Raw genomic sequence first — 23,180 nt, 5'->3', positions numbered from 1 at the left:
AGGTCGGATTGATGTTAGAAACAGTTGGTTATGACACCACCTAAGAACGTAATCGCGTAACTATGTTCTGTGCCAAGATTGTGCCCTCGGTGCTGCCAGTCGCTAGCCAGCTCGTTGTAAAGTTGCCCTTAATTGCGTGGACCGATTCAAAGGAGGCGAAAGCTTCAGGCTTGGTCTGATCGAGCAGGGGGTCGCGCGATCCACCAGAGAATGTCTTTCGCCCGGTGATTTCTAAAACTGAAACAGCGGTGGTTGCTATTGCTGATGATGTCAGCGGGGTATTGTGGCTCCGCCTTTGTTGCTGATCTCTACCAAACATTTCCTGCACTTTCAGACTCCCACCACACCCGGGCGTCGGCGTCACGTCTATCTCTTTAAATACCAAGACAAAATCCTGAGCCAACCACTTAAAGCAGCAACTTCAGGAGGATAGCGATCTGCCCGACCTTAAAGGGATTTACAATTTGTACCCCTAACTCAAGGAGTCTATTTATGAAGTGAGGTTACCGCTCAGAACAAGCGCGATTTAATTAAAACAGGTAAGTAATTAAATTGTTGTGCCTCCATAACTGATAGGTCACCTCAGTCGCGTGAAGAAAAGATCTAGCAAAATCGTTAATTAGTAAAAGACTTAAACAACCATTGAGGACGTTAATGCAAAAAAAAACCCTGTACAGTGTATAAGTTTCACTGCACAAAAATAAATGATTCTAATTTCATTGACACTGTAGAAACACTGTATTCAGAAAAGCCGATCTGTTCGTTCAATCTAATGTATAAAAGGACATCGTATGTAATGTTTTACTGAGTGTAATGTGTGGATTCTGAATGGGATGGCTTCCAGTTTCGCTGTTCTAACTGCACCGTTTACTGTTGTGTGAGTGCACTCTCCCACCCCCCCCCCCCCCCGTACTATTTTGTTAGACCAAATCTACGTGTTTCTGTTGTCTAGGTCCGCAAACGGATGTTTCTTCCAGCACGAACTGTTTGAAAGTTTGAGGCATTGTCATTTGATTAGGTCACTCAATATATATCAATCGTTGTTTGTTTCAGTGAAGTAGTACCACAGTTTGTCAGGAGGTCGCGTTGTTGCTCGTGGACTGAGAGTTGGTGGTGCTTCTGTTAGATAACAGCCCAGTGCTACAGCAAACGACGGAGGTTTTCATCAGTACCTTTATGGTGCTGATGCACCGAGAAATAATAACTCGAATAATAGTTTGGGCTTTAGCACAAATTATAATGACTGCCGTGCTATACCTCCGAAGCTGGGGTCTCTACGTTGGGAGTATTCCGGCTGTTTAATGTTAGCTTACAGGAATGGACTCGTATTTAAATAAAAGGGCTTCCAAACTAAAGTCGCTCAAATTACATTAGAATAAAGTCTAATTTGAATTCAGCGTTTTGTTTTTGTCTGAAGCGGCAACATGCCGGACAAATACACTCTCGGCTTGCAAATTATTTAGCTCGGGTCCGTAAGCTTTCTTGCTGCATGTGAAATCATGCAGCTAATTAAGAGACCAAAAAATATATTATATATATATATTTGTTATTTCCCTGGTCAAACGTTGTCGATGAGAATTGCACGGATGAAGTTTTATTGCTGAAGTATTCCGGCTGCAAATGCATTTGCTTGGCTCCCTATGGGGGACGGGCAAGGCACGTTTGATTCATTCTCAAGCACAATGCGTGCGTGGTTATTGTGATTCAATAAATGGAAAATCGAGATTTCTAACAGTCGGTGCCTCATTGCAACCTGTGTGTGAGGGTGTGTGGGTGGCTGGGTAGGTGGAGGGCGCTATCCTCAATAGTGCTGGCTTTTTTTTTGGGGGGGGGGGGGTAAACGTTTCCTCCCCCCCCCCCCCCCCCCAGTGGAGTTCAAAAAGATTTGGGAGTGAGCGCTTGCAGCTCTCCGAACATCAGCTTTGTTTCTCGATTCATTGCGAATTTCAATTCAGGTACAGTCTGTGTGTGTGTGTGTGTGTGTTGGGGGGGGGGGGGGGGGGGGTTGAGGAGGAGGGCGGGAGCCTACTGTCACGTGGCAGGCGTCGCAGTCTTTTTTGAATGGTCGAAACTGACGAGTGGGCGGCCTGCCTCTGGCGTGACGTCACAATGGAGTGGCGGCCGATTGGCCGCTGCCGGGGAACAGGTGGATACTTTTGGGGGAGGCTGAGGCGGCGGGGAGGCGCTGATTGGCTGACGCTGTGTTTTCTTTGTTGCAGACGTTTCTATGAGGATTATTCTCCCGGGGATCGCGGTGGAGTCAGGCTCGTAGGCAGTCGGCAGGGGCTGAGAGAGGCACGGTCTAGAAGCTCTGGGCAAATCGCTTGTGCTTTTTTTTTATCCTTTTTTTTTAACCCTTGTCTGAGAGACCTTTCGAAGACAAAAGGAAACCTCACACGGAGAAACCCAAACAGATAGAATCGCACCCTTTGGTTAATCTTTCAGCAGAGAGCGTTGGGATTTTTTTTTAATTAATCCACATTCTCTAGCACGCACAATATTGTTGCATGATTCCTTTAAGTGTCTGAGGGACTCTTTTGTGACTCAAAGACCGATCAAAGGTAATCGAATGGACCATACAAGCACCAGGAGCTGCAGCCGAGCCCCAACTTGCGAGGCCCATCAAAACGAGCCTTCAATGCGTGTAGTCATCAATACGACGACCGGAGCCCAGTATGATCTTTCTGTTCCAGTAGACGAGACAGTAGAAGGACTCAAAAGGAGGTTATCACAGCGTTTGAAGGTTGCCAAGGAGCGTCTAGTCCTCTTGCACAAAGAAACGTACGTACACCCCTTTGTTCTGAAGCAAGCCCACCAAACCCCAATCCGAATTCCTACGACCGGTTTATGCGCCAAGCAGTCGTCATTCATAATCCAGTGTTACTTTGTTAGTTAATGGTAGTAAGCAATGTAAACTTTCCATTAGCATGTACTTTTGAACTCATTGGCGAAGCTCGTGCCATTTTGCTGTGTTTATGCAATTAAGTGATCGTTCCATGGAGGTGGATTTCTGAGCTTTAGATTGTATCCTGTGCTTTTTAACTTTCCTATTAGGCGTTTAAATTCCGGAAAGCTACAGGACCACGGAATAGCAGAAGGAAGCAAACTAACCCTTGTCCCTACCGTAGAGGCTGGACTCATGGTAAGCTCGACGTCTGATCTGGTTTATTGAATATCGATGCATTCACTGTCTGCCGTCTCATTTTTTTGTGTGTGAAGAGATTTGTGCTATTAATTGTATTAATCTTCCTTTTTGTCTCCGCAAGTCTCAAGCTTCTCGTCCGGAGCAGTCAGTAATGCAAGCTTTGGAAAGCTTAACGGAAACTCAGGTAAGGTTTAAAGCCGGTAACACAGCCAATGCAACACGATAAGAAAGTCAGCTGATGGTTATGCGTAATATATTGAATACATATTAAATTGTTTGACAATTAAATGCAAATTTGCCATAGTGCCGAAGTTCTATTTCTGTTGCAGTGCTAATTTGGACCTTGAAGATGCCAAAATATATATTATTTATAGATGGATTCGTGTTTCATAACGCAGATTCACACATTTTTTTTAAAAAATGCGTTTATTAAAATTATGCTTGCATGTTACCATAACACTGTTGTGGAATAATTTATATTTCGTCAGTTATTTATTGGTGTTGCACTACATTTTTATATCAATCGCGATTCTTCATGGCTAATTCCACTGTGTGAAGCCTCTCGGATCCGGCTCCAGTGGTCTGAATGTTTTACAACGCCCCTCTTCAAAAAGTCCGGAGCCTCCAAGCCTCTTGTCCCTTTGTATTGTTCAGGGCGTGCGTGTTTCATGCAACACTTGGGAGTTCCTTGGCGACAGTTCAGTGTTTAATCTACACAGAGAATATTGTTCAGACCCAAACCCCTCCCTCTAGTGACGACATGCAGACCTCCTCCTGTAGCGTGACCCAATAGTGAAAAGCTTCTCCCTTTTTTTTCAACGAGATTTTCTGAACCGTGGAATTCACCTTTCACCTTTTTTTTAAATTGACGAGCTCCGTACATTTTTTTTAAAAAAAGAAAAATCCTAATTACCACCATTGTTCTCCCGGATAAACTGGAACTGCTAAATAATTCTCCTTGTCTCGGTTACCAATGAATGTGACTTTCTTTTTTGGAAGGTTCCGACTGGTTTCAGTGGTTAACTGTAGATAACTTTTTTTGGCCGGCCACTCTGATTGAAGTGTGACCACCGGGAGCCTTTTAAACTTGATAATACAGGGACAGCACCGGATTCAGTGCGACGCTTAACTTTGCGGGGCTGCTGCTCCTTTAAGGCTTCCTGCTTGGCTCGGATGACGCTCATGCATTTCCTTTGAAGTCATGTATGGTTTAAATGGACAAACCGCTGATGGGGAGGGGTGTGGGTTCGTGACGCCGCGCAGCTCATACTCGCTTGCAACCCAGACGGCTCGCTCTGTCAGACGGCCGAAAGCGTCTGCGACATCTCTTGGCTGCTTAAGCCGCCCCTTTGTCTCCCGGTGGGTAAAAGACCGGATCTGAAGCCAACAAAACGCCACACAGTTAACTCTTAGGCAACAACCTTAACCTCTCTCTCTCTCTCTCTCACACACACTGCATTGCTTGCAGCAACAACAACAAAAACTAGCTAAACTCGAACTGAACATCCAAATCACACAATGTAGATCGAGGAGACACAAAGGGTGTATTTCAGCTACTGTACATTGCTCTTAATGCAATTGTTCCGTATCAGGGTTAACAAGAATGTAGCAATGCATGGTAACACATTTGGGGACCCACGGTTGATTTTTATGAACAGCTAGACCGTATTTTAATTTTAATTAGTGTACAGTTAGTATCAGATTGAGTCACACACCAATGACTTTTTAACATCCTCTGAATCAGTTGTAATGTTTTATTTATACAGGTAATGAGGGTCTCGGAGGCTAGTTGATTATATGTGAGAAATCTTAAACCCGGCCAGTCACTGTCTTAATCTTAAATGTTCATTCATATATTTTGCTCATTGGTTACAGGGAACATATAAAGCTGAAAGTGCTTGTTTAATCATTTGAGCTTGACAGTATTCATTGAAAAAGTAGCTTTTTTAATATGAATGTATAAATTAATGTCTCATTGTTCCTGTAACCAATACAATGAGCTTAATCCCTCCTGAAACTCTGCTCAGACTGGTCTGGCATATAGATAAGCATATTTCCTTGGTTTCCTGGGGAGCATGTATTTTTAAACTGGAAATCCTGCATTCTTTGAGATCGATTGGCCAAGTCAGGCTGATGGAATGGGGGTGGAGGAAGTACATTTCTTGTAGTCAAACTGTTATCAGCAACTGCACCACATTGTCTTAATGATTGCATGAATAATATCCACTCAAAATAGCATTGTTCTAGGGCCGTCAGTATGAAGTGACCTCTTGATATACTTATTGTACATCTTAACTGGGCCTATTATTCCACCTTGATCATGATCCTTTTTTAATCAGGTTTGTGTGTGTAGTAGCTGTCCTACCACCAGCCAATCTTGGCATCACAGCTTGTTCTTGCATTTCATGGATCTTCGATTCAAAGAACATTTAAATTCCTGGTAGAATTCCATTTATTGCAAGCTGATGATTTCTCCTCCCACTCCTCCCCCTCCCCCTTAGGGAAGGACAGACATCCTGGAAATTTGTAATCCAGAATAGCAGAGGCATAACAATGACGTAGGTTATAGCTGCGTCACAGTTGCCAAAACACACACTTTGTTGTCAAACATATGTGGAATAAGCTAACAAGTGCGCCTACTTTAAAACTGAATGGGGGGGAAAATAATCACCTCATACAAAGGATAATACTGGCTTGCTCCAGTATTATTGCTAGTTACAGCATTTGCCAATAGATGTATTTAAAATTTTCACCAGCTTTCAATATGATTTGACACTTCTTTGGATTAGTGGTCTTTGCCTAGCCAAATCCATGCAATTTATGGTGCAAACAGAATTTGGGTTGTTTTGATCTGCCATGTACACCAGCAGCCTTTGTCTCTTTAATCAAGAAATGGAATCTAGTTCAGTTACAAATGAGGAAAAGTTAGGTGATCAATCGTTCAAGTTCAGTCACACTTCAATGCCTTTGACTTGGGGGGGGGAGGGGGGCTCAATTTTAAAGTGGGTGGGGGCATCAATTTAAAGTGTATGTTAATGTCACAGCTTTTCTGAATGCTGAGCGATTTATACAGTCTGTAAGTACCCAATTACACACAATCTTGTTCATCTGCAATTTTGTTAGTGCAAAAGTCCAGTTCTTGAAATTAAACTAGTTCTTGAAATTTAGTACATGGCTGGTCTGGGGAGATTTTTGTAATTTAAAACCTGATTTAAAAAAAAAATACACAATCCTGTAAAGCTACAATGCAAGCAAATCTCTTGCCTCACTAAGCTGAACCCATTTCCCTCCCCCCATCACCCTCAGAAGTTGTTTATTTTTTTTCATTTATATCTCTTCCTCTAGAATGCAGTTGACCGGAAGACCATTCTGCTGAGTGCTGGACTATTTTGAAAGCTGGTCAAACAAAGCTTAATAGTTGCCCTGGTGCTACCTCCACTGCGGAGAAGCCAGTATACTAAGTAACAGCGCACACTGTGTTAGTTTGAGGTTTTAGGGGAGTGGTTTTCAAACCAAATGCTTGATCAATGTTTCTGATCAGCCAACTAATTTTTAAAATGGAACATTTTTTTAAAAAATGAAAAATCTATTTCCCATTATTTGGCCAAAAGGTTTAAGCAGGCAATCTTGTTTTTCTTTTCTTTTAAAAAATGAAAAGTAAGTTTTTGGTCCTAGGCAATTTTCCATGCACTTTTACGATATAAGTAGGAAGAGACGTAGGCCCCTTGAACCTGCCCAATCCTTCAGTTGGATCAGAGCTGATCTGTAACTTAACTTCATTTATCCATCTTAGCTCTGTATCCCTTGATGCTCTAGTATAGATATATGTGGAGAAAGTTTTAGAGGCTTATGATAGATTTAGATGAGTGAAGATGGTAGAAGGCATGAGTTGAGCATAAATGCTGGCATAGGCTGTTTGGGCCTAATGACTTCATGCTGTGCTGTATATCCTGTGTAATAACAAAATGTTTGGTACCTTCACTACAAAGACTTTGTACCATTTGTTTAGAAATAAAAATGAATAATGCTGCTCCTTGACCATTGTAGTCATATTTATATGAATTTGACATATTTGACCACTCCTCGTCCTCTAACATCCAACTGGGTGGGATTACTACTCCTCATCATCATCTATAACCACCTCCTCCTCATCTATAACCTCCTCCAGCTCTACAATCCTCCAAGATCTCTACTCCTATTCTTGCATATCTCAATATTAATCGTTCCACCATTGACTGCTGAAAGCATTTCAGCTGCCTAGGCCCTAAACTCAGGAATTCTCTCCCTAAATCTCTCCACCTCTCTCTTCCCCCTTTAAGACACTCCTTCAGGTTGACCTCTGACTAGGCTTCCAGTCTGACTATTTCCTTACAAGGTTCAGTGTCAAATTTTGTTTGCTAACACTCCTCCTGTGAGCTGTATTTGGGATATTCTGCTACACTAACGGTTTTATATAAATTCAAGCTGTTGTATATGCAATGAATCTTTTTTAAAGCATCAGACAGAATTCATTACATATACAACAGACTGTAATTATATAAGCATTTAAAATAGCTTTTTATTCTTGAAAAAAAATTGATCTTGCAATTAGTTTTAGAAAATATTCCCTTTTAAATTGAAATTCAGGTTAAGGCATTGCTAAATGCAGAGCTTAATCAAGGAATACTTCTACCTGTAGGAAGATCCTGTTTGCACACAGCATTCATTTAATTAGACTCAAGGATATGGTTTTTATATCCAGTCTCTGGCCTTTTCAAGTAACACAAGATTTTCATTTTTGTCTCCCCTCTTAATGTGTCCATGGTAAGGATTATTTTTAGCAGCTAGAGTATGAATGAAAAATGAGTTTGTGCTGGTATGTGGGCTGCAATTCTTTTCTTTCTTCAGCTAATGATGGCCAGGGAATAGAGCACTCAGCTGAATCGTGGCATTTAAAAAGAGATGCTGCATTTTAAATTGCTCACTGTGATGCAAGGTTAAAAAGAGGCAAACATACATATACACCAAATACTGATTTTCATATCTCTGAAATGGCCATTGTTGGAATAGCAGCAACACAAACTGAGGGATTCAGCAATGCTTCTTTAGACAATGTTTAAATACAAAGGCGGCTTTAAAATGAATACTGAAGTCCTGACCTAGTTAAAATTGTGTCAAACTGAAAGAGCACAGCAGAAAGGAGGACCTACTGTCATATACTGTTGTTCTTTATGTAGGAGCCTTATTTTGCTTCTGATCCTCCAGTTAAGGCTAGGTCATTGGAAGCACCAGCTTTGCTTCAATTACTAATTAGTGTGTTCTATAGAATAGAGCCAAATTTTGAGCGTCTTTTGTTATTTTAATATTATTCACTCCACCTTGCACATGTAAACCATGCATTTTAATGCATCATGAATGCCATAAATTTTAATTGAATTAACATTAAGCAAGCCCAAAAAGCCCATTCACTCCTTTTTAAGGCTCTTGCAGAAGCCATTGAAATGGTGGCATTGTATTCGGGCAGCTGAAGGGCTTTTGTAGCGATACATTTTTAGACCTCTTGAGGTACCTATATATGGTGGCGAGAGAGGTGCCTGTGAAATTCTTTGTTTTCATGCGGGGGCGAGTCTACATGCCTGATGGGTTTACATCTAAGGCGGATGGAGAATCTGCAATCATGACGCCTGAAAGTTTGATACTGCGCCTCTTTTGTGAGTGAAGTGGGTTGAGTCGTGGCTGATTAGATTGCAGGGGACCACCTTCGAGATCCAATTAGCACTGGCCTGTGGTTGTGGTTTTTATTGTGAATGTGGCTGGAAACTGGGTTCAGCATTTGAATTCCAAGAAAATATTTTGAAATAAGAACAGCGTTTTATCGACCCAGATTAGGAAAATGGCTCTTTTTCTTTAAAAAAAAAAGGTTGGTTGTGTATTTATGAATAAATGATATGACTTAGTTCTTAATTTAAGCGTGTTATTTTAATATAGATGCCACTTTACGGCAGCTATCTCCTTGTGGCTAATGTATTGCATGGTGGAAAAAAGACTAATACGGTTTGCAATTTAAGAGCATACCGAGGGAAAATACACTAATATTTGGAGCTGAGACAGTCTTGGGTGTTGAGCAGTTACATACCGATGGGTGCTGCAATACAGTGGCTGCAAATGAGTTTCTGTGAACTGTGGGGACCTCTATAAATGGATCTGTCAGCAGTGAGTTTTCAGATGGCTGTACTTTAGCAGACTTGTCACTTTGTGGTTGCAAATATATGCTTTTCAGCTTTTCTTTCAATTTGATTACTACTGGAACAATTTACAGTCAAAATAAGATGAAACCAGGACTGCAGTGGAGATCTTGCAATGGAAAACATGCCAGCACACAGAACCTGAGCTCTAAATGTGTCCTTCATGTTTTAGTGGCTACTGTGGCAAATGCATTTGCTATTTTGCAACCAACATTTCTTTGTGTCACTTGCATAGCAGATAGAATAGTGTGGATAGAAATAGTGATTGTTCATACTGGTGTATCTTCAGCAGAAGTTTTTGCATAGTTGGAATAACCCTATGCTAGCAATCCATGTCACAAAAAGGTTTTGTTCCCAGCCGCAACATTAGCCAGCAGTGAAAGCTCTCGTGTCCTTGAATAAGGAAAAGAAGCTTTAGTGTGGGCCTGCTTCCAATTAAAAGCTGATTGTTGGCTTAACTAACCTGGTAACTAATGGTTGCATCGTGACTGCAGTTACATATGGTGCATTTTTGTGTGTGTATTGTTACTGCTTGGCTTTTTCAAAGAAAATGGAAAAGCACAGGAGGGTCAAGTCTGCATCTTAAATTTCAAAGAGCCTTCAGTTAGTCTTTGGCAGCTGGTAGGTTGAAAAAGCCAAGATGGCTTTCAAGGATGCAGGGGGAGGTTAGACTGTGTTCCTTATCAGCCTGCATCATACTGGCCTAGGATTTGTATAGGTCTATGTTACTTGATCAATACGTTCCAGGGTACTTGATTTTAGCAGCATGCTTAGAATTCTAAGTAGGCTTCCTCCCCTACTGAGGGGGAAGGGGGAAGAGAGAGAGAGGCCAAGAGCTGCAAATTCCAGAGGCCCCTCCATTGAGCAGATGGGATGAGATTTATTATTTGATTTGTAGGGACTGGATGAGCGATGAGGTTGTATCACATCTCTGTACTCTGCGTGTTTAGTTAAGGTCAGGCCACTCGGGTTCTGCAGCTCATCACAAACTTGGAAGTGGAATTAAACATTCTGAATGGCAAATGGAGACACTTCCACTTCAATCAGTGCTTATTTCAGCAGAGCACAAAGAGAAGGCTTCAGTTTTACATTTTGTTCCTAAAATAGGAGGAAAGTTAACCTCTGAACAAGGGTACTGTTTTTCATTGATTGTGATGCCTACAGATCTGTTAGTCATTTCTAGACTGTATAAAGCATGTTTAATGCAAATAATGCACTTTAAAATTTAACCTTTTGCATTTAAGAAAAAAAGATGCCCAGGTGTTTGCAGTAAAATTCATGAGTACTTGTCATGTACCAGTTCCACAGCAAGATACCATTTGAATTATTTTACCTTGCTTTCCAAAGACTTTCATTTCTGGATCTAGAGGCTAGAGATCAGTGTAACGTCAGATCAGTTTGACTAATGTGATTTCTATTTCTGACATTCCAGAGAGATAGTGTCATTGCACAAGGGCGTCAGTAGGTGGTGAAACAGTTTAAACTCATTCAAACTTTTAGCTTCCTGATAGCACTTGGACCAGACATGAGTACTTCCTTTAACACTAGCTTTTTTTTAACATTTTCATTTGTTTATCAAGCCCCTAAATCTAAAACTGAATTTGGTGGCATAATTTGTCATCCCTTTTTGTGTAGTTGAGAACTAGGAAAATGACACTTTTTTTCCACACTTTTTTAAAGGTACTCCTAGTTTCCTCATTCAACCTCCTCAATACATCACTGAGTAAATCATTGATTTTATGGGGGTGGGGTTGGGTTATTGTGCGGGTAGAAAGACAATCTTCACCTTTATCTGCTGGCTGGAAATAAAAGCAACTGTTCTTTGTGCTGTGCCTTAATCTGTCCCCAGGCTCCTAACTCTCTGCTGTAAAGACTAACCCCACCCCCTCCTCATTCTCATTGAGCTGAACTACAGGGCATTAACCACCCATTCAATGTCACTGGGGCTGACACTTTTTTTTTGAAATGACATTCCTCATTCCACTAAATCTGAGTACAAGGAGTATTCAACTCCCTTTATTTTGTTGGGTTGTCCCACTTTGAAGGCTTAGCTGTCAGTTTCACATTGCTTTTATGAAATTTTAAAGCTGGCACATATCTATGTATCTATCTATCTGGGATTTTAGATTCACATTTTCTTTCCTCCTGCCCGCCCTCTCCCAATCTATTTGATCTTACTTTCTTACCTGCCACTTATTTCCTGAAAACTTTGATTCACGCTAGCTTATGTTTTCATGGGCAGTATTGGCTATTCTTCATAGGTGAGCCAGAACTGAGTGTTGCTGACTGATTCTACTATTAGAAGCCTCACCAAAGGTCCCATCTAATACGTACTTGGAAGGATTTGCTGCATCACAGTTGTTATAGCCTGGACTGCTGCACCCATTTTTAGGAGGTCCCACCACTGCCCAGGCTAAGATAAATGTAACAGTGCAGACCAGGGCTGACCTGGGATCTTATGTTATGCAGTGCTTTGATGTAACTCAGTGTCAGATTTTACCTTCTAAAATAGCCAATGTGAAGGTGGGACAGGGTTTGCTCTGTTTTTCTGAATTTAATCCTATGGTTATATGTATGGAAAATCTGTAACACCATAAGAATGGAAAGAATTCACCCAGAAAAGACATTAGCATTTTGATATTAACCACTGAGGTTACTATTGGATAGTCTATGTATGTTTGAAAAAGTATTGCTATGAACCACAATCAAATCATGGTATAATAATAGTGAAAAATAGCCACATACAAACCAGCATTTGGCAAGGGGCCAATTAACAATTGCCTTTGCCATTACATCCAAACCAATGATGTTTTGATAAATTATTTTTCCTTTTAAAGTGAGGAAGCAGATATATGGCTCTGATTGACATGCACTGGCTGAAGGAATGCAGGAGGGGAGAATGAACTAGGCTTAAGTTTGCTTTGATCTTTTATTTCAAAATAGCCCCTCTCACCACCACCACCCACCCGCCCCCCCCACGAACAATCCCCTACTTTTCTTCACTTGCACACTCTGGTGAAGGAGAAGTTTACTATGTATACTTAAACATCATTGAGTTGCAAGTGTATTTTGGTGGATAAAAAGCTTTGGGTATAAATGTGTAGATGTCTAACCATAATAAATTAGCAGGTGAAAGCATTGATTTGTTGCTTTTGCTGAAGCTGTGTATAACCTTGAAACATGGCTGTTTTTAAAAAAAAAACACATTTCACCTCATTGCACAGGCATGTGGATCAAATTTTCATGGATCGTGTGACTTTACAGCTCTTATCCTAACTTTTCACTATAACAATTGAAGTAGTTGTTTATTTCCTAAAACCAAGAGTGTGTGAAAAAACAATCCTGTCCCCATCATACAAAACAAATCTTGCTTTTTATGCAGCCAGTGTGTTCCTAATTGGGAATAGATTGTAATAATTAAGAGTATACAGTTTTAGCTGAGACACCCCCCCCCCCCCCCACCCCAAAGCCTATCTTAGCCTTGTGAATAGGAGGAGTCTGAAAGTTTTTTAAAAAAAAAAAGTAAATTGCCTACAGCATTGCATAGAGCAAGTTTTGAATGACTTGGGGTTTTAGCTGTTGAAGCAGAAACCACAGCAACCAGAAGAGAAGCAGAATCAGCGAGTGGCTGAATCTGCTGTAGGGCTGTTCAGGTTCATTGAGGAGGTTGAATCCATTGCCATATATGGTTAAGGCAGTGTGTGTGCTTATATATACGGGCAGTCTGCTTTGAGACCCATCAGACTGTGACTACGTTTTCTCTTCCCCATTGCTAGTGTATGACTTGTCCTAGCATGTTTTTGTGAAAAGGAAATATGAGCAACCTCAGGATTGTCGGAGTAAGTGTGCTGCCAAATGCTGAATTGATTGTGAACTCCATATTAATATATAGGCCTAATATGATTGTCATTGTACCACATGATTTGGTTTTCCATCAAAAGGATAATAGTGTATAAAATAAATATTTCTTACATTTTTATTTAAATTAAATAAGTGGAGAAAGGGTGAATAACACAGCCATAAGGAACTTCGGCTGAAATATCTGAGTGCCAAGCTCAGAGCAAAAGGCTTGTTTATTAGACTGTCCAGAAGATATCTTTCTGAATAAAGATTAAATCTTCAGTATCCATTTCTGCAACTTCACCCCTCCTAATAAAATTAATATTTTCAGAATAGTTCTTGGATGCAGACCAATGTCTTCCAGAGATTACTGTTCCGTTTCCAAATATTGAAAACAGGCCTTCGATTCACATTAGTCTCCGGCCACAAAAGATGTAAAGAATGTGCCACGAGGTTGCTTGTGAAATGTTGTCTCACCTCTACGGAGGTTGGCAGCGTGCACCTGTGATGGGCCTCGCCGTCTCGAATGACTGACAGACGTTGAAAGGTTGCTCTGCCAAAGCGGATTATATTTCCAATCTTTGGCCATCTGGTTTCCCTAACAATCGGGTGCCTGGGCTCAGGAGTTGGAGATGAATTGCCGTTAGACAGTGGAATTCTTTAGATTCCCCGCCAGCTTGGTAGTTGTTATTGAAGCTTAAACTACAGCCATACTGGAGTGCAACTGTTGGATGAACTGTACACCAGTGCAGTTTATAGAGTTATTGCTTAGTGTTGTGGGGGAAGCAGAGGACCGAGGGCTCCTGGAGATGTCGATGATTGCAGTGAAGAGCTGCAAGAATCTTGTGTACAGAAAACCATTTGGCATTATCTCTTGGTTGTTGGTTCTTTTCAACACCCTGGTGCACAGGCTGTATTGAAACAGGCACAGAACAAACCGTTCAGCCTTTTCCAATTTGTATTCCCCAACGTTTGCCTCTTCCAGCCATTTTCTTGACTGCATGTGACTTGGGGTTCCAAGCAAGTGAGAACTGTAAATATACACAGCTGGTATAAATAAACGGAGACACAACTGGATATAAAATCGTAACGGGCGCAACATCTGAATCTGTGCTGCAGTTTTGAGCTGTTGCAAGATCACTGCAACCAGCCGTTGGTAATTTAAATAGACACAGTTGCAGATGTATAGACCAGCAATGTATGCCTATTAACTCCCTAGAGTACAGGCTGCAAAGGCTAAGCAGCAGCACAGATGATTTTGACATTAAAAGTATACAGGATTAATTACTGTCAAAATGTTGGAGAACGGAAGAACATAAAGCCTTTGTCAGACACCAGTCTATATAGATGCCTCCCTCAAGCAGAAAATCAAGCAAAGATAAGCATGCTTTATTACCACTTTATGTTGGTAGAGATTCTCATCAACTTTGACCTTTTTTTTAAAAGCAAAATTGTAACAAGTCTAGTTCAAAAAAAAATTCCACTAGCAGCCTGTTTTAGACCCAAGTTAGGTGGTCTCTGTCATGTCACCATGGATTCCAGCACTCCTGTGCTAGGAAGGGAAGAAAAACCAACATGTTTCATGTTCCTGCTTGCTGCCCAGTGACTTCTATGGGAGGGTTCCATTACAGACATCAGTTGAAGACACTTTAGTTCAGTTGGGATCTCTTTCCCATGAAGTGGCCTGACAAAGACATTTAAAGAGCGACGAAGCTCTCATGCCCATGGAGCAATAACCCAGAATTGAGCCACCAACTTCAGGAGAGGGGCAGAGAAAAGATCACATGCTCCAAAGGAAATATTTTCTGTTGAACAAATTGAATCAAAAATTCTAATTTTAAAAGTCCTCCCAAGTTGAGATTTCTGAACATTATATTCAACAGTAGCAAGCAGTGACCCTTCCCAACAAAATGTGTCGAATTCTGCTGTCAATAACTTAGTCCTCTCTCTCTCTGTTTTGAAGTGTGTTCTTGCCATGTAGGATTAAATGATAAAACACTACTAGGAAGAAAGTGCTGGAAGAACACCTTGAATATTTAAATAGATGTGTGCCAAATCTTGTTTTCTGTGAGCTCTGGAAATTGTAATGTAGAAAGGGTGCATAAATATTTAAGGTTTAACTTATCATCTTTGACTATTACATAGAACAGGTGTAAAGTAATTCATTTGCTACAATGGACCATGATTCTGTTGTTTACTTCAACTAAGCAAAAGTTTGCCACTTTAAAGTAGTCTTCAGACTCTTTTTTTTACAGTAGGATTCCTTTTGTTACTCCGGCATTTAGTATTGTCCTGATGCGTTACACTGCACAATCATGATTATGCCTTACTGTACCTATCTTTTCTATTGCGCATTTGTAGAGTTCTTATTTTCATTTGGCATTTGTACAGAGAAGAATTTGAGTTAGACTTGCGTTGTGTGTAGACAATTTCATTTAAAAAAAAAAATACCAATTCTGCTTTTTTTAAAAAAAAAACAGTTAAACATAATTCCACTTAAGCTCATTAAAATTCAGATCTTCTGATGTGATGACATGTGATAGAACTTGGCTGAATGACTTCCATTCTACGTTAAGCTCAATAACTCATTTACTTTCATCTCTGAAAGGGTTAATGTGCCTTAAGTAAGATCAAAGTTTTTTTTTAAGCATGCTTCATTCTCTCTTTCCCTTCAGGTCAATGACTTTCTGTCGGGACGGTCACCTTTGACACTCGCCCTGCGGGTTGGAGATCATATGATGTTTGTTCAGCTCCAGTTGGCAGCCCAGCAGGTTGGCAGCCAGCTCCAGCACAGGCACGTGATAGCCAGCCGGGAGAGCAGTGGAGGGGCAGCAGCGCCCAGCTTTGCTAATGCTCAAGGACTTCACAGGCAAACTGTTGGAGCCTCAAACTGTAACCACATATCAGCCTGCCAGCAAGCGATGGCAAGCCCTAGCCCTGCAGCTGCAGCCACCTGCTTTAGCACAGCTCGCCCACCTTCAGTCACCGCTGGATCGTTCAGGTCACATGGGGCCAGTACGTCAACAACCAGCCACAACATTGCTGCTTCATCTTGCACTGAGGTATGCTAATGGATCTTGGTGGTATTGCACAATATAATACAGGTGCATCTTGTAACTGTCCAAAAACAAAGTTTTTAATAGTCCACCCAAAATTTGACTTCATAACTTTAACTTAACCTCAGTTGGGATGGTCGAAATTAGCCTCCGCATCCCTGGGCCAGAGAAGGGATGAAAGTTCCCAGCCCTCATTGCTGTCTTGTCTGTCTGGTAAAAGGCTGCTGGAAGTTTGCATACATGGACATGGGGTGTGCTAGAATCAGGCTCCACCACGATGTCCCATATGGTCAGTCGATTGCTGACACTAGCACATGTCAAATGGTTTGTCCAACTGCATTGCAGTATAAACTTGAACTTTCAGGAGAGATTAGGAATGTGGAAGTTGGAGGACAGGGGCTGGGGGAGCTGGCTTTTTTTCCCTTGGAAATAAGTGTCAGTTCAACAGAGAAAATCAAGTCCCTGGGGGAAAACCAGTAACGTTGTTACTGAACTTCGAAATGTTACTTCACTTCTTTCCCACCCCACCTCCCACCTTAAGCAATCTATACAGCAGTGTTTGTTTCTTTCATGACCCTTTTTGAACTTCTGCAGCAAATAATTGGTAATATTCTGCAAGGCCTGGACAGCTCTCATGTTATGATCGCTATTACACTTTTTTTGGGCACTTTAAAGGCATGCTAAAAATATTAACCAATGTTGTTCTCTTTGCTTCAAAATGTAATGGGAATGGCAGAATGTTTTATTCATATCTCATTGCTGATGGCCAGGTTCCCGGCTGTCTTTTGGGAATAGTCATCTGTCTTTATGCTCTGCCTGCCAAAAGCATTAACGGAGTTGAAATTAAGATAATTTACTGTAGCGCTGTGCTTTCCCTGATTAGCTGTAATGACCAGCTCAGATGGGTCCATGAGTGAACGCAGTTACATTTAACTGGTGATATATAGTTTTGCATTAGCATGGGCCTGCCCTGTTAATCGGCCCAATTAACCATTGAACACTTCAGACAGTTTGAAAGTGGCGAAAGGCGCCAGATTAGGTAGAGCAATACAATGGAGCCGGGGCAGGAAGCGTTTCCCTTGTGGAGAAAGAAGGAGCGCACATCATCGCTCAGCTTATCTGCAAGTCTCCCTGTTCTCCCAGCTTCCTGTTTGGCAGTAGCATATCAGTGATGGATAGTGCAACCCACAAAGTTCTATCCATTGGCTTAATTGGATGCAGGGGTTGGAGAGTAAACAGTTTTTGCTGCTTGTAAATGCAAAATTGCTGCATACCCATTATTATTAAGCATGATCCATAAATAATGACTCCCAGTTTATCATTTGCTTCAGCATGTTGATTTGTAAATATGCCAGGTATATGAAACTTGATGAACTGATTTGTAATAAATGGATTGCAAAACAACTGGGGGAAAGGACAAAAGATGAAGAAAGCAAAAGAAGATCCATTTGTATTCTGACTGTGCCTTTGTAGTTCTCCATTTTTCTTTTTATTTTTGCTACTGGCTGTAGTGACATTAAATAATTACTTTTTTCCAGGGTGACTGCAGTACGAGAAGCAGTAGTCCAACTACTTCGAGCAAGTCGAGAAAGCCAGGTGCCATCATCGAGAGCTTTGTCAACCATGCTCCTGGGGTTTTCTCCGGAACGTTCTCGGGTAATTCAACATTCGTGTATTTTGTTCAAATCACCTTAGCTGGAAAGATACATTAGAGTTGTCAAATGGGAAAAACTGATTTTGAAAAATAACTAGATGTTTGGTCTGCTGTAAGGAAAGGTTTTGGCTTTAACTATTCCTGTTAGTATTCCTTTTTTTTGATTCCCTTCTTTCTCCTGTCATAGGGCTTTTGTGGGTTTTTTTATTGTATGTAGAATCTGGAAAATTTGTTCTCGACACCCTTTTTGTGTCTGTTTGCTTGTGACATTAAAATAATTTAATTGGTTGCACTGTCGCAACAGAAGGAAGTGCTCTGGTTTCCCCTTCTGGTGGGTTTGTGGCATAATAGTGGCTTGAAACTCTTCCTGTCAGTATTTGTTCACTTTTTTTTTTCTCCCCCACCCCCACTCCCCCCACCCCCTTTCCCGAACCAGGCACTTTGCATCCAAACTGCCAGGACAGCACCGGAAGGCCCCGCCGGGACATCACCACAATCCTGCAGATCCTGAACGACCTGCTGAGTGCGACCCGTCACTACCAGGGGATGCCACAGTCTCTCACGCAACTGCGCTGCCAGACACAGTGCGCGCCCAGTACGCCGTCACCTTCGCCGCCTTCCCCAGGCTGCTCAAACAAAACTACCTCCGAAGACACAATGCAGCAACCGTTGCACTCCCTCGTCCAGTGCCAGAGCCAGATCAGGATGTGCAAGTCAAGTGGTGAGTCATGTGAGAATGGCCAAGGAGCCTGGGAATGCCGTACAGCACAGTTGGTAGACTTTTTTTGTTTAAAAAAAACTCACTTGATCCAAGTCTGTATCCAGAGCATTAAATCTTCCTATATGCTCCAACTAAGTCAAATTTAGTTTGGCTGGAACAAACCTATGAAATGCTCGCGGTTAAATTTTTAATTTGAAAGAAAGTTCTTGCGTTTATATGGTGCCTTTCATGACCTCAAGATGTCTCAAGTGCCAATGTAATGTAGGAAACATGGCAGCAAATTTGCATGCAGCACTTTCTGAGCACAGTGAGTCTTTGTTTAACTACTTAAAATAGTTTTCTTTTCTCCCAAGTTTCCCTCCATCCTCAAGGCTTCCAGTCGAGTTTTGATGGATGCTGTTAGTACTTTGTCCACATGGCCATTTATTCGTTTTGTGAGCATTAGGCTGTTCCACCTAGAAAGCATCACAGGCCGGCCCCATTCTGTCATTGGCTGATGTGCGCACTGTTCCAGCCAGGGTCAAGGGAATGCAATCGTGTGGAAACGTTGTTCTACTCCTTCCTAATCCACAGGAGCTGAGGCTGAGTGCCGCATTCTTGTCACTCTCTAAGCTGAGGCCGGTTTGGACCGGGAGTTGGGGATTCCTGGTCCATACAGCTCAGCTACTCACTGGATAATTGCATTGTGAGGAGTGCAAAAAAAAAAAACCCTATAAAATATTCAATCTTAATTTTTGCCAGAAATGTAAACACAGTTCGCATAAAATGATGCGTTGTGAGACGAATACTACAAATACCTGAGGAGCAACTGTGTAGCTCCCATCAGGCCATTGAACCATATAAAGTAAGACTTGAGTTTGTTTGTAATTCTGTGATTGGGTAATGCTAGGTTCCCTTGCCCACAAAGTATAAAAGTTGGCCAGAGTATATATTTTTGACTGCGATCTCACTGGCTCTGCTGCAAGTCTATGTCTGCAAGTGCAGATTGAGAAAAATATCTGGCCCCACTGGTTAAACAACTACCAATACTTATTCTAAGGATCTGGTGTGTGAATAGTAAGTAGCTGGTTATGGTATTGGAGAAACAATGGCCCGGAATGAATCGGCTTCAGGGAGGAGTGACAACAGAAGATTAGGAGGAGGGGAGGGGCAAAATTGTTGATGAGAGGAAACATGTTGGAACAGAATGCTGACTAAATGCTATACTGGCTCGAACAATGATCTACATGCTTTAGAGCAGGATGTTCATTTGAATGTTCTGTGCTTGGTAGTTTTTAGTCCAATGTATTCTTACCAGAGGCTGTTTTTAGGCAGAGAATGCTAGTGGTAGTGGTAGCATGTGCTTTTCTTGTGCTACAGCAGCTGTTGATGAAGTCAAACCAGAGAGAACAACTATCGCTTGGGAGCTAGAGGAATTAGTGAGAATGGGTACCATGGGAATGCAGCAGCATTAAAGACTGGTCATAAATTGGGCTTGTCTGTACCTGGGCTGCTTTTTTTTCCACCCCCAAGTTTCAGCAGCTTCTGAAGGCTCCAGGGCTCCACGGCTATAATTATCAGGTTTCTTGGAACATCTGTCACTTGAAATGAGAGGAGGGCCTCTTAATGTGACTCAGTGACTTCATGCTGAAAGTATATCATTCAGTGTGATGCGGGTAGTAAATACAGGAAAAAAAATATGAAAGAGAATTTGTTGAATGTTTTTTCTTCTTGTCGAAAGCATGGAGCCTTTTGTAATTTTTTTTTTTTACTATTTAAAGACCCAAACAAGGCAACCCTATTCAGACACGTGGAAATAGCTGGCATTGTAGTAGAGGAGGTCAGCAATTTGGAATGGAATGAGGAAATTGCAGGAAAGGCCATTGACTGCAACACATACAGCCATGAATAATTTAAACCTTCTTGAAAGATTTTTTACAATGATGCTTTTGCAGTCAAAGTAGCAACACAGTCACAACCACACAGTTGTTTTTCTATATTTATAGAAAGAATTCTGAGCCTAATTGTTTCTTGGTATCAATTGGAGTATTCATTGGTTATTCTGTAGCCTAAATCTAAACTAAGGCCATGTTCTCTTCCTTCCCGCTTTCTATTAACGCTAAGTCTTAAGCTTCGCACTTTGCATATGGTCTTGCTGATGATACTGTTTCTTATTTCTGATAAATACAGAAGGGCTAAAAGTGGGGCAATGGTCTCCACCTTCTCTGACCACAAATAAAAATCTCATACAGTACGTTTCTAACGTTGCTAAAGCTGCCTCCAAAAGAAACAGGTCTTTTTTCTTTTTGATTCAACACTTTTTTATTCCCTCTCAGCAACTTGTCACATTCTCTGAAAGCTCAAGTTTAAAGAATGAAACGCTGCAAGCATTTGTGGAGTCTTCCTGTACTCTCTCTTACTGGCTCGAGGTGACCAATTTATTATCCGGTCTACTCTCCAGCTTCCAATCCCTCTCACCTTTGCTACCTGCCTTGTCTTGCTATGTTTGTAAAATTACTGTGATCATTCCAACATGTACATCCTCCTGACCTACCAATTATATTGAACTCCAGGCTACTCCACAGCCTCTTCTCAAAATGTTCCAGAATTTTGGGGTCATCAGAGTTTATCTTTGAGTCTCAATTTCTACAATCTGTTTTTTTTTAAAGAAACAAACACAAGCTTAGCATGTCATCTAATCACTGCTTCCTGATCTAACTTCTCTTTACTCTTGAGTCCAGTACAATGAGCCATTGCTTTCTTTTTATTTGTAGCCTATGTTCTTCAGGAGGGCTCAACCCTTTATAGTTTGCCCTGTTTTTTGACAGTCAGTGAGCAAATTTCCCTCTATAATTTTTGTTTTGTTGTGCACTGCCTGCGACCCCTTTTTTTAAAAAAAATTTTTGCACAGCTGCACATGCATGTTATCTTAAATGGGAAAACTTGAGTGGTCTCTGCAGTGCCTTTTGGTTTGCTGTGCATTTGTCCATGCACTTCGCAGGGAACATTTGTTGGGGCCATATGGAGGTGGTGATCGAGAGAGATTGCAATGGTGCCGGAGTTCAGCCTTACTGTGAATCTGTAAATGATGTGAATCGTGGATGCACACTTGTTCCAGCACCTTAAATGTTAAAACGAAGTGAATGAATCGGCTCCAATAACAAGAGATCTTTCCTGACCTTGCACTTGGTGGAAGAATGTGCAACTATCAAGAACAGTAGAATCTTTCAACCCCACGTAAAAACAAAGAACACAGCACCCACCTCACGAAAGTTCATTTACAGCAACTGCCTGTGATAGTAGACCCTGAGGCTATGTTTGTATCTTGAACACAGCAGATGGCAGTGATTCACAGTATGTAATGGTGAAGAACAGCCTGCACATGCTACAGACCCAGGTTGACATGGGAATCGAGGCTCTACTAACATTTAAGTTGCTGGAACAAATATGCATCCATGAACTGTCTTTGGTCATACATCTTGATAGTATGCCAGTGCGAATCAGTTTCTTAATGGAAATTGTGCAAAGTTGGTGCGGGCGGGGTGTGGAGAGAGAGACTGTATCAATGTTGTAGCCTTAAACAAATACAATTGAATGCTTTGGATCTAGAGGTATTGCATTGCTGAGAAATGTTTCGTTATTGTAAATGCTTCTTTATCTTTGCCCACATTTGCAAAGCTGCAATAATAGAATGAGGAAGAGAAAGTAGCTCCTTTGCAACAAAAAAATGTTAAGTTCCCTGCCTCGATAATTTGCCTAAAATGCACGCTGTAGGAAAGTAATGACTTATAATTTGAAACGCAACCAGTTTAGGCCCAGATTTGCATTTCTTGTGCCAGCCTAGAATCTGTCTGTTTGCGCACCGAAGTCATGTCTAGATGGGAACCATAAACGAAGGGAAACAATGGAGCATTTTCTTCACTTTTGTTTTTGGCAGATGTGGAGAGCCTGCAGGGAATAGCTTCAGTATTTGCATTCTATCCACCCACACAGCAGGCAGTAGCAGTTGCATTGAAGGAAGGTGGTTTGTACAGGCAGGGTGGGGGGGGTGGGGGGGGAAGTGGGGGAGGAGGAGGAGGGCAGTTGGGACAGGAAGACGTAGGAGAGCACAGCCACTGTGTATGGTTTTGCTGTGCTATACCTTGTGGTTTCCACCTCATGCTCTTGTACTAAAGAATACCATTGTGTTCAACATTTAAATAGTTGAAGTTAGCTGGTTTCACAGTGTAATCGGTTGCTGCTTTCCTGCCTGAGTACAAAATCACTTGGCAGAGGACAAAAGTATAATAAATGCTTAGGGCTGGTAACAACTTCCTTCCCTTTTGCCCTCCCACCACCATTCACATATTCATGGGCATGCACATTAGGCTGTGTGCCCTAATTGCACAGAGCTCAGACCTATTTATTTCACATGTCTGGCTGCAGACAATGAACTGTTGCTAAGGATTAGTTTGACCGTGGCTTCTTATTGGGCAATATTGAAGAATATTCCAGCCCTCCTTAGAGCCCCTGATGGGTGGAAGACTTTTAAAATTTGCCATCAGGTGTTGCCTCAATTACA

General features: G+C 41.5%; 1 protein-coding gene across 2 annotated transcripts in view; it reads left to right on the top strand.

Moving 5' to 3' along the window:
* Nucleotides 1-359: 359 nt before the first annotated feature.
* Nucleotides 360-23,180, top strand: part of midn (midnolin) — a 28,938-nt gene continuing 6,117 nt past the window's right edge. Inside the window, exons 1-7 of one of the 2 annotated variants that reach the window (XM_041205245.1) lie at nucleotides 360-539; nucleotides 2,220-2,781; nucleotides 3,055-3,142; nucleotides 3,267-3,329; nucleotides 15,885-16,271; nucleotides 17,804-17,921; nucleotides 18,356-18,640. In XM_041205245.1, coding sequence (XP_041061179.1) covers nucleotides 2,570-2,781; nucleotides 3,055-3,142; nucleotides 3,267-3,329; nucleotides 15,885-16,271; nucleotides 17,804-17,921; nucleotides 18,356-18,640 — 1,153 coding nt within the window. In that variant the 5' untranslated portion in view covers nucleotides 360-539; nucleotides 2,220-2,569. Of the gene's footprint in view, nucleotides 540-1,939; nucleotides 1,956-2,219; nucleotides 2,782-3,054; nucleotides 3,143-3,266; nucleotides 3,330-15,884; nucleotides 16,272-17,803; nucleotides 17,922-18,355; nucleotides 18,641-23,180 lie in introns of those variants that run through there. The other variant, XM_041205246.1, reaches the window with a different exon arrangement.

This window comes from Carcharodon carcharias, chromosome 14 (assembly GCF_017639515.1).
Source record: "Carcharodon carcharias isolate sCarCar2 chromosome 14, sCarCar2.pri, whole genome shotgun sequence".
NCBI lineage: Eukaryota > Metazoa > Chordata > Chondrichthyes > Lamniformes > Lamnidae > Carcharodon > Carcharodon carcharias.
The sequence above is the reverse complement of the archived record's forward strand: the minus strand, read 5'-3'. Positions and strand labels throughout refer to the sequence as shown.